The sequence below is a fragment of the Periplaneta americana genome, chromosome 14 (assembly GCF_040183065.1).
Source record: "Periplaneta americana isolate PAMFEO1 chromosome 14, P.americana_PAMFEO1_priV1, whole genome shotgun sequence".
NCBI lineage: Eukaryota > Metazoa > Arthropoda > Insecta > Blattodea > Blattidae > Periplaneta > Periplaneta americana.
Genome location: NC_091130.1, coordinates 109,106,977 through 109,119,409, shown reverse-complemented (window position 1 = coordinate 109,119,409; position 12,433 = coordinate 109,106,977). Strand labels below are relative to the sequence as shown.

The following is a 12,433-nucleotide window of genomic DNA, read 5'->3' as shown; positions in this document are numbered from 1 at the left end:
GGCCGGAGGGAAAAAGACCTTTGGGGAGGCCGAGACGTAGGTGGGAAGATGATATTAAAATGGATTTGAGGGAGGTGGGATATGATGGTAGAGACTGGATTAATCTTGCTCAGGATAGGGACCAATGGCGGGCTTATGTGAGGGCGGCAATGAACCTCCAGTAAGTAAGTAAGTAAGTAAGTAAGTATATTTTTGTTTTCAAAATTCAGTTCACTATGCAGTGATGAAGCGTTTCCTACATAACTCAAAAACTATCCAACATTCTGTGATGAAATATTTTGTGTTTATTTATGCATGTCATATCTACAATATGATGCAAGATCACTTCTCTACCTTTGATAGATTGCCTAATAAAAAATAAATTCATTTAAGAAAATGGTCAAATATTAGTACTTTCTTCTAACACAAAATTAAAAAAAAATATTATTTATTGAGGAATGTAGTTGAAAGAGCATGATATTGTAAATATGAGTTTCAGCAATAAAATAAAAGAGAGAGAACATGAAAAAGTTAACAAGTTTATGAGGGAAACGCTTCATTACTACACAGTAAACTGCCACTATTTTGAATTTTGAAAAACAAAATATAAATAATTTTTTTAAATGTAAAAATATTTTTTTTCATATAGCAGAAGGATAGTTTTTTTACACATACCAATTTTAATTATTGTACAAGATACAGTAATGGAGGGAAAAAATGTTGAATATTTCCAAAACTTTTACTGCTGTAAGCTATACCTAACCCCTTAATGTGTTTTGCTTGTAAATCGACGAATTGCCTAGCATTTAATAAACGTTGCACATCTGAAAGAAATAAACGCCAAACTGAATGTTACTACGTTATTGCTCATACACCATGACACAGAAGAAAACAATAACATAAATAATTAAGAACTTTCCTGGTAAGTTCATGCCGAAGGTCTAGAAACATTAGTTCACAAATACTTCTTCGAGTAACTTAGAAATTTATTTGATATTGATGAGAAATAGTAAAGGTAAACTACAGGACTAGTAGGAAATTAATGCTGGAATCGGAATTAGTCAGGTAGAAGGATAGACCCTTGAACACTAATAATTTCAATATGAAAAAATGATGGTACTGTATGTGCAATGTTTGCTATCCATGGACCTGAATTTAGGCTTAAGCCTATGCCTGGGAATGCAGCTCTTTAGAGGTGGCCCTTTTTTAAATTCCATCATGAAGTATATTCAAGTGCTATCATTATTATCATTATTATTATTATTATTATTATTATTATTATTATTATTATTTTTTTTTTTTTTTTTTATTTTTTATTTTTTTCGTCAACTGGTTGTGTGTCATAAGAGTGCATGTCGATTACACATGGAAGGAAAATTAGTTGTTTCTCATTGTTACTTAGCTGATATGTTTTCTGCAATCAAACCACTATAATATGCTGGAGTAGCAAAACTGCCAAATTTATAAACATGGCCTGTTAATTTAAGTTGGCTGTGATTATATTAATGTACGAAAATAACCTATGTATTTCGTTTTGTAACGTCTTGCAATGTTTCAGTTATTTATTTTTATTGTTGCGTCTATCATAGGCCTAAATGTCTTTGAATCAGAAACTGAAATTGCCATTTTTATGTTATATAGAAATTCTACATTTTGTTACAGTGGATGTTTGTCAGTCAAGAATGAAACGAGAGCCATTTTGAATCCGCTGTCATCCTTTCACTTGCTCTCTTCTCTCTTCCACTCAGTAATGAGTTTTGGAATACTTTCTGGAGAAATTCCACAGTAGTAACAGTATATTCCAACTACATGAGTAATTAGAATAACAGTGGGTGCCAAATCTAGGGAATCGTGTAGGAACATTTAAAAAAAAACTATAAATAATGCCCATGGCTTGTCAGAATATTTTTCCATTAATAATCTTCCCTGTATGTAATCGTGAAAACTTTGTAACTAATTCAACAGTTCATAGCGTAAATACGCATAAAAAATGACTTTCATATTCTATCGGCAAGTCTATCATGCTATCAAAAAGGAGTGTTATATGGCAGTAAAAATTTTTACTAGCCTTCCTATGTATATAAAAAATGAAACTCAAAAACGTAAGATTATTTAGGGCCAAATTAAAGAAGTACCAGTACCTAATTTCTCATGCCTTCTATTCTGTAGGTGATTCATGACATTTAACAATGCTTCATGAATATTTCTGTGTTGTATTAAGTATTGATACTAAAACTTCGTGCTGTACAAGTAAACTATATTGTAAAACTCTTCTGTATATATTTCAACTAGACTGTGACTATACTTAAGACTTTATAGTAAGTTTACTAATAAGATTTTTTGTTTGTTTGTTTGGTTTTTTCATTTGACAAGTTCCGTATTCTAGCTGTGAAGTGATGTACGAATACCATGGAATGTAAATAAATAGGCCTACAATACTTAAGTTTACGTTTAAGTTTAAGTTTAATTTTCATTGTAAATGGGCCTTAAGTATCACTAACAGAATTTATTTACATGAAAACAATATTACTGGTATTATTTTATTTATTTATTTATTTTTTTTGCTTCCTCAAATTTTGAGGTTGCCCATAGACAAAGTATACCAGATAATAATAATAAATTTGTATAATGCGTTAAAAACAATGTTCAGTTAAAGACAATTAAAGTTTACAACAGTGAAAAATCCTGAAAAGTTCAATAATTTAGATAAATAATAGCAATGGTTTTTAAAACCATGTATTGTGGGTCCCTATCACCACGGCATGGCGTGTCCTCAGGTTGCGGATAGAGGAGACGGCCTCCAGATATGGAGGGTAGCTGCGAATATATTGAATAAGCAGTCGTGGACAGCCGATAAGGGGTGGTCCTCCAGCTTGGGGGTTGGGCGAAGGGCTAACAACCCATCACCGTAAAAAACAGCTTGTTACGTATCCCTATAATAAGCCTCGGAATAGGACTGATTCTCTGGCACGACCACAGCAAAGGAATAAGGATTTGAGATTTGGCACTTGGAACGTAACTAGTCTTTATAGAACAGGAGGGGTAACAGTAGCAAAAGAACTAGCTAGATATAGAATAGACTTCATAGGAGTACAAGATGTTAGGTTAGATGGGAATGGCATATCACAAATAGGAGATTACTTGTTGTATTATGGGGAAGGAAACAATAATCACCAATTAGGAACAGGATTCTTTGTTCATAAAAGAATAAAATCAGCAGTAAAAAAGGTCGAATTTATCAGTGACATGTTATCATATTTAGTACTTAAGGGTAGATGGTGCGACATCATAGTTATAAATGCTCACGCCCCTACAGAAGAGAAAGACGACCATATAAAGAATAGCTTCTATGAGGAATTGGAACATACTTTTGATCAGTTCCCTAGATATCACATGAAAATTTTATTGGGGGATTTCAATGCTAAAGTAGGACGGGAGGATATTTTTAGATCAACTATTGGAAAAGAGAGCCTACACGCAATTAGTAGTGACAATGAAGTTAGATTAGTCAACTTTGCCACATCGAAAAATTTAATTGTCAAAAGTACAACATTCCCCCATAAGGATATACATAAATATATTTGGACTTCTCAAGATGGATTGACACACAACCAAAATGTAGCACGTATGGGCGAATCCAGAAATGCATATAGAGTGTTAGTTGGGAGACCGGAGGGAAAAAGACCTTTAGGGAGGCCGAGACGTAGATGGGAGGATAATATTAAAATGGATTTGAGGGAGGTGGGGTAGGATGATAGAGACTGGATTAATCTTGCACAGGATAGGGACTGCTGGCAGGCTTATGTGAGGGCGACAATGAACCTTTGGGTTCCTTAAAAGCCATTTGTAAGTAAGTAAGTAAATGGTTTTTAAAAATTTGTAAGGAACCCCTGACAGTGGCAATAGTTATTTCTTTTAAATAGATGTTAGGAGGGAAAGAAATTTCCAAAATTTGCTGGGATGCCTGGAATTGTTCCTCTAGCGCCAATGAGTAGGCCCACTACCTCTATATCGTCGAGTTCGTATTTTTCTTTATAATACGAAATGGTAGGTTATAAATGCTCTGCTTTTCTTGATGAACTTCTTCTAAAGGCTGGGACTGATTTTCTGTAGTTGATTTTCAACACTTCCAGTTCAGGTATGGTCAAACAAGATCATCTGGCAGCGTGAAGAATTATACTTTGCTTTCTTTCTCTTCTGAAGAAATTTTACTCTGGATATTTAATTCACTTAAAAATCTATAGCACTTGGACATATCTGAACATAGAACTTCGAATTTAAATCTGAACATGATAACACCAAAAATGGCCTTTTTTTTTGCTGAAAGCACAGCCCTATGTAAAAACCAGTTCTTTTTCGTTTGGTATAGCCGTGATATCTCCATCTAAGACTATGTCATTTTCATTAATATTTGTATGTAAACTAGAATTATGACTTGTATAGGAAAGTGAAAATAAAAATGTTTGTATCTCAAAACAGGCTTTTTTGGGGTTATCATATTTTGACCAAACACCACAGAAATGTCAAACATACCAGCCATTCAACAACTGAGAACAGCATTAGATTTAATGAAGTCATTCTAATCTTAAACTTATTTAAGTTGTTACGTTTTATCTAAATTTCTTACCGTCTTTCCATTCTCTTGTAGCAGGGTTGATGATGCCAAACAATTCATTGTTCGTGACTGCTTTGGGATTGAGGTCATTATAAACAGGCTTTCGCTTCTGATTCTGGTATGTCTTGAACAAAGTGCGCCAAACCATTGTTTTTCCTGTTCCTGCATTTCCAACGATGAATACTGAATGTCTCACTTCAAGCAGTTCTTCTAATTGGACTACCTGTTTGTTGAACGTACAATATGACAATAAGAAATTAAAACATTATTGAAACTGAAATAAACATGAGAATCAATAAGCCAAATTCAGTAATATTGTGATATTCAATGGTTGAGCTATTTGGACTTTTTCCATTGCTAATTTTCAAAATTGTAGCACAACGTTTCGAAGAGAGATCCATTCTTCAAAACGTTGTGCTACAATTTTGAAAATTAGCAATGGAAAAAATCCAAACAGCTCAACCATTGAACAATTCAACGTTGCTATCCCCCCCCCCCCCACTTTCATTCAGATCAATATTGTGATGGTTAGTGAGGGAATAAGGGAAAAAACCAGAGGTGGTATGCTACCCCAAGATTTCCCCTGGCATACCTCGATTTAAAAAAGGCATACCCCCTTCTTTATAACATACACATACATGATGTATACAATAAATTGTTTCGTGCAGTCAGTAACGCGAATCTTTGGAGCTCACGCAATACATTAAATATCTTAATAAAATAATTTCAAGTTACTTCAGTTATTTGCTAGATTATTTTGCAATGTCCATTGAGACTTATCATTTAATAATGTTAAAGCTTCAAAGTGCCTTACTTAATTATAAACAAAAAGTGCAACAACAACAAAAATGACACAGTCACTAAATTGGCAACAATGGCCATCACGAGCTGCACACCACAGCCTTCTATACTTGTAAGCATTCCAGGGGTTGAATTATCAAATAAACGTGTCCAAATACATGTTGAATACAGTTCCTGAAGGCTGTGGTTTAGATTTACGAAGTAAACAAATAGTATTCTTTGTTGTGAAGAAATGTATAAACAAAATTTTTATGGATCACATTTTTTCATGACGGTATGTCATTTTTCACTAATGATATGTCTTCTGATCATAGAAACCAGTGCCGGTATTCCATACTGGCACATACCGTCTCACTTCCCTCACTGGTGACGATTAAGCAAAACTGTAATGTACTTAATACTCAGAGAAAGAAAAACAGAAATCCAGCATCTATGGAAATCAACTAATAACAGATAACAGAGTCAAATACGAAATATGTGATATGTCTGATTATTGATTAGGTACATTAAACAGACTTTCATTTCAAGGATCCAGACATGTCATTTCTTTCCATAGGAAATTGATGAAACCACTAATATTACAAACAAAGCTTTCATGCTAGTCTTTATACATTATATCTGGAAAGACAAAATTATGTGGGATTCTTTTATTTTCATGTGAACTTCTACACACTACAGCAGAATGCATTTTTAAAACCGTGAATGACTTTTCGCGGAGAAATGAGTGTGTCTGAGAACAGATGGTGCTCGTGCTACATAAGGAATACAAAGTGAGCTTGTTGCTTGGGTGGAGATAGTGGCACCTTATGTGAAATAAAGCCACTGCTGTATTCATCAAGAAGCTTTGGCTACGAAGAAGAATGCAAACCCTTAAAAAAAAGTACTTCATGACATAAATAAGATTTTTAACACTTTAAATTTGGCATTTAAATCGCTGGGGGTTTAGCCTTTACAGCAATGAAGAACTATAGCATTGTGACACAGTCAACAGTTGATAGCTTAAGTCATCCAGTCAACTGTTGATAGCTTAAGTCATCCAGTCAACTGTTGATAGCTTAAAACATAAAAATTCTAACTGGTTTAATATTGCTTGGTTGAAAGATAACGAAGTATTATCTGCGAAAATTTCTACACACGTCAGCACGATCACTTAAGGTGGGATCATGCAATTCACTTTTAAGTAATTTTTCTTTTATATTATCACAATGTCTGAGCTTGCATTTCCGTTGGTATTGATTGAATTTTGAATTTATATAGTACAAGGACCTCAATATACAAAGTTCTCCGTATATGACACAACAGAATGTATAAAAACATTACCTCCCACAGTGATCCTGTCACACCCAACAAAGTTCAAGGCAGAGTAATGCAAGATGGCCCACAGCTCAGCATGCATCAGCAGCCCAACCCACCAAGACTGCAGGACATGGCCGCTTCCTAGCCCATCGAACTGGACTTTGAAGCCCACTGTAACCCACCGCACTGTTCAGCACTGCACTGACATCAACCCACAAGTTGACTGCATTCTACTGCTTTTCAGCTCGTCCACATTGGTTGTGCTTTCTCTTCGCGTGTGGCATGAACATACAATTCCCCGCATACCGGACAAAATACGAAATTAAATTATTTTCCACTGCTATCGAACACTGATTAAAAACTGTCCCAATGGTACTTTTTTAATTTCCATCGGACTCTGTTGTTTTAAACTCACTAGCAGCAATTTTATCCTTCACTACTTTTTTTCTAGAGAGACTATATTTTAGAATGTGTGCTTCCATGGTCAGTGTCTTTGATGAAGATTTTTCAGGCTGAGATGTCGTGGTCCACCATTCTACTAGTCTACCAGTAGACCACGGCATCTCAGCCCGGAAAACATTCATCACAGAGACTGTATTTTCTTTGTGATGCATCATTATTTGGACTCATCTTGAAAAACAGAAATGAAAAACTAAAACACGTTTGAAACAATAGCTGATCGTTGATCGAACTGCACATGCAAACTCAATAAGTAACTGATAGAAGAGGATACGGGCTTGATGCCTTAGTACTAGCCCACCGCACAAAACCGCCCGGCCCAGGCAGTGTGGTGACTTCAAGGGCTTGTACCATGCGAGACTGTGAAGCCCAGTGTGGTGCAGTGCGGAAGCAGCCCATGGGCTGGGCCATTGTGCAGGTCTCTGGTTCAAGGGCGTTTGTCAGGCATTGCATGCATGCAGTTCATTTTAATCTGCTATGAACTACTAAAGAAATTACTCATAAGCTAACGGTATGGTGTTTTATATATTTGTTTGATAATGGTGTATAGCATATTACAGAAAGTTTTTGTAATTTTTAAGTACTAATACAAAAAGTAGAAGAAAATATCCAACAAGTCATTTCAAAAAGAAAAAACAAGAGATTAGTAGAGTACCAGTACTTTAGAAAAATCTTTGGAGATTTCAAAAATGTATTGAAGCAGAAGAAGGGCACTTCAATGTCTCTTGTGACACAGATAAGATGTACTTGTATACATTTTTAAGTTATTTATAAACATTTTCCCTGCTAAACAGGTTTCAGAAACTAAAGTTACTACTGTAGATATGGCAGCCAATTTCGCAGTAACTCTGTGAGGCGTCCTAACAGAAAATGCTGAGTTTGCAGGGAAGCATCATATAGGGTTCGTTCCCTATATTTTGTTTCAGCTGGATGATGGTGCGAGGCTTGTTGCAATACACCCTACTTTCGAGATAACTCCATAGGAAGTAATCAGCTGCAGTCAGGTCAGGAGATCTTGGCGGCCAAGCAATGTCTCCAAGTCGTGAAATTATTCGTCCTGGAAACATGTTTCGCAGACAGTTCACTGAACCATGAGCAGTGTGCGCTGGTTACTTCCTATGGGGTTATCTCGAAAGTAGAGTATATCGCAACAAGCCTTGCACAATCAAGCAGCTGAAACAAAACATAAGGAACGAAATTAGTGCCATCGAACTTGTTTTTTTTTTGGGGGTGTGGGGGTAGGGGGGGGGGGCGAATTACGCAGAATTTTCATAGCAGATTGTAGGAATCTATTTGTTGCTGTGGAGGCTACTTATGGAATGTAGTTTTTAAAAAGTAATTAAACATTAATAAACTGCATTGTACCGGTACTAGATTACTTCCAGTATATGTGTTTCCTTTCAATTCGTCCTGAGTGTCCCACAACAGGGCTGTAAAAACCGTCATATCCCACTGCCGCACCCAATATATAGGTGATCCTATATTTTGAAACAATCTGGAGTCACTTGTAACTTTTCTAGTGTCAAAAGTGAGTTGTCCAGAGACCATATTTTACTACTAGTTAATATCTTTAACTGAAGCCAGAGCAATAAATTCTCAAATGCAGTTATAAAGTTCCCTATCATTTATCACAATTAGTTGTGCTATAAACTGACATATTTAGATTTATATTTCTTTAAATATAATGCAGCTATTTTCATTACTTTTATTATAATGAAAGTGTCGACGTTTAATATGTCATAGCGAATAGCTTGTCTAAGGAAAACACTAGCACCACCATATTTTTGCAAGTCTGGTCTGAAATAAGATGGAGGAAACATCTCACTTTCATGCTAATTTTTACAGATTAAGAAAACAAAACGCAGAATTCGGCATCAAAAAGTGTACCTTTAATATAAAATTATCTTCAGGCTGCAATTCCAAGTCAATAGCTGCTTGTTTCACCATCTTTTCAAAATCTAAGTCCCTTTTACGTGGAACATCCAGTGCTGGAAACAAGTCTCCAATGAGATCCATGAAAACAGGAACGTCATCTGTTACGATTTTTGGAATATTGAAGTCACGCAAAGCTCGCATAAGCACTTGGTCTTCAGGTCTTCCACGATCTCCACGCTATAACAATAAAAAATAGCAGTATGATGGACATAAATCTAAGTTTTGAGAATGAGCATAAAATATAAGTTGTACTTACTATTCAAATGTTATTTTTTTTACAATATAAATTTATAATACTAGAGGTTACATGAATATTGATAACATATCTATTACCAAGAACAGTTACTTCGTTACTTGAAATAACTATACTTTATTGTTATTGAACTTTTCAATTAGGTACTTGCAGTCAAGAAGAGAGAGAATATGGTAAATAGAAATAGTATGGTGCTAACGATAATGTTCCGAATAGTAATGGCATTTATAAAGAAAGCAATAATAATAATAATAATAATAATAATAATAATAATAATAATAATAATAATAATAATAATACAAAGAATGAGGATAACAAGATAATGACGAAAAAGACGATGAGAAAGATGTTGGTGATTACGAAAATTATTGATGATGATATGGAGGAGGACATCGACAATGCACGACCAATATATTAAAAACAATACATGTGGGAGGGGGGGGGGGTGTTATGGGCCTGAGATCACCAGTCCTGAAAATAATGCAGGACGATTGTATAAAGTCTTACCCACTCCACATCTACTTGAAATAACGTCCCTATTCACCAGCCTCTGAACTGATAACGGACAGAGTTCAAGCTACAATAGGGTTCCCAGACGTCCTGTAAAATACAGGTTTTTCCTGTTTTTTGCTAATGCGTCCCGTTGTCCCAAGAAACGTTTTCGGGACAGCTTTCCATCCTGTATTTTAGAGTTCTAAACTGTCTACTCTATATTACAAATTACAAACATCTCACTTCATCATTGCAGGTGACTATAGATGGACTATTATGAAACAATATTATTGTGAGTTATTAATTTCTCATGGTGAATGATGGCAACACCAAACGTTTAAATGAAGTCTGAGTGGATCTTTTTAAAAGTACTGAAGAAGAACTTTGAAATTTGAAGAGGATAGTGGAGTTCATTATGTGTATCCCTGGAACAAATGCGTGTGACGAAAGATAATTTTCTCGCATGAACGGTCTAAGGACTGATGAGAAAAATAAATTGTCTGTAAAAACAGTAAAATCAATCCTTGTAAAATTATTCTTCAGTAAGGATTGTGTTGCTTTTCATGACATGATTCTTCAAAATAAACAATTGTCAAGTGAAATTCATTCTTCAGAGAAATATTGCAAGGCCAAGGCAGATTGATTTATAAGAAAATTATCACGTCAGTACAGTATTTTGTAGCTATTTCTGTAATAACTTAGTAAAAGCAATTTGAAGGCAACTTACGTAAAGAAGCTGAAACTTAATGAAAATATGCTCCCTAACAATTTTGTTTACTATTTGTTTACTTACCGGTTACCCTTAGTAAAGTGTTTGTGTAGTAAACTTTACTACACACACAGTTTGAAAGATTGGCATATTTGATGAGCGCGCATACTAAACTTACTCAGTGATAACTGATAAGTGTCCCGTATTTTTTTTCCAATATGCGTGGGGATCCTAAGCTACAAGCCACATTAAAAACATATCACTCATGACTATACCTGCATTATGGCAGCTCAGGTTAGACCTATGCACAATACGAAATAAATTTGTATCACATTTAATACACGAATGATGAGATTACATTTTACATCACATGCACAATTAAAATTTAAGGCACGTCTATAGCTCAGTACTAATGTGCGCTGATTTTATCTCCATCTGGTCGTGATAAAATTTGTGGTGGACAAAGCAGACTTGTAGAGATTTTTCTCGAGGTACTTCCGTTTAACACACTCCATTTCTTACTATTTCATCTATTATCTACAATAGTTAGATTGGGATGAAGTCTTCGGGGCAGTACAAATCTCTCTGCTGATATGGGATTTAAGGACTTGTGACTCCAAGTCTTGGAGTTTATCACGTACTTATCTAGAGATGGGACATAGCTCTGTCTGGGCTGAGACAGGATGGCCCGCCTGTAAGCATCTGATTTACAACTGTCACCCAGACTATCTGTCAGATTGAAATAATAATCGCACATAGGGCGCACAATGGATCAATCTGAACCAAGTATTTGGATGTATCTCGCGTTTTGCACTCAAAAAACCAGCCAGCCAACAGCTAACTACACCTATTCCCGGAGTTGTCAGGTTTCGAGCAGACGATTCCACTCATCCCTGGAACCAGCCAGCGATCTGGGAATGATAATGGAATGGGGATGAGGCACAATGATGTTGATGCCTAATCTGGGGAAATGAAAGAACCCCGAGAAAACTTCAACTTATGAACTTGTCCACCACAAGTGACATCTCATCTCACCAATAAATTATGTAACTCTCGACTTGTTTCACATCTTGAAGCTTCAATGCTGATGTAAGATCTATGGAATAAAATAAATGAATATGAAAAAAAAAAAAAGTTCCCACTCTCATCGAGATTCAGACCAGGATCACTTATACGTCAGGCAGAAGATCTACACCACTCTGTGACAACGCTTTTTAGTTCTTTTAAGCATTCTCGTTATTGTATTGTGTTCGTGTTTAGTGAATGATTTTAGATAAGGGCGCAAATAGCCATAGTAGTTGGCGCGCCCTTTTAAACCCCCACTAACTAACTCTAGTTTTAACCTTCATTCCATGCAAGATGGAATAAAATAAATTAAAATAAAAAAAAAATAAAAAATTCTCACTTTCATCGAGACTCGAATCAGGATTGCTTGTGTGTCGGGCAGAAGGTCTAGACCACTCTAGTCTTAACCTTCATTCCATGCAAAAAAAAAAAATATTCCACTCTCGAGACTCGGATCAGGATCTTGTGAACTCGCATATCAACAAACATAACGGAAAATCCTTCTGTTGGTCCTATGTTCACTCCAGAAAATGAGGCATGCACTGACACGTGTGACATGATTATGTTATTAGTGGTGATGAAGCCATAGTTAAATTTTATTATAAAGAGCTATTATTATCATACGTTCCATAAAAGAGCAGCTGGCTGGTTTCCGCTGCACGCTTACCGTTTATCCCGTGTAATCGAGCTCAAGTAGCCATATGGCATTCAGTATGCTTAGAAGTCGTGTAATGAAACTCTCGATTCTTCAAGTGTACAACGTTAGTGTATAAAATTTAGTGATTATTGTGTATTTAGGTAAGGTCTAGCAACAAATTCTCCTGTGTGA

The 12,433-nt window shown here is 35.6% G+C and overlaps 1 protein-coding gene across 1 annotated transcript in view; it reads right to left on the bottom strand.

The window, feature by feature from the left end:
• Positions 1–12,433, bottom strand: part of LOC138713647 (dynein beta chain, ciliary-like) — a 206,356-nt gene that overhangs the window by 76,905 nt on the left and 117,018 nt on the right. The window contains exons 35-36 of the mRNA XM_069845903.1: positions 9,038–9,262; positions 4,607–4,817 (exon numbers count right to left, since the gene is read on the bottom strand). Coding sequence (XP_069702004.1) covers positions 4,607–4,817; positions 9,038–9,262 — 436 coding nt within the window. The remainder of the gene's footprint in view (positions 1–4,606; positions 4,818–9,037; positions 9,263–12,433) is intronic.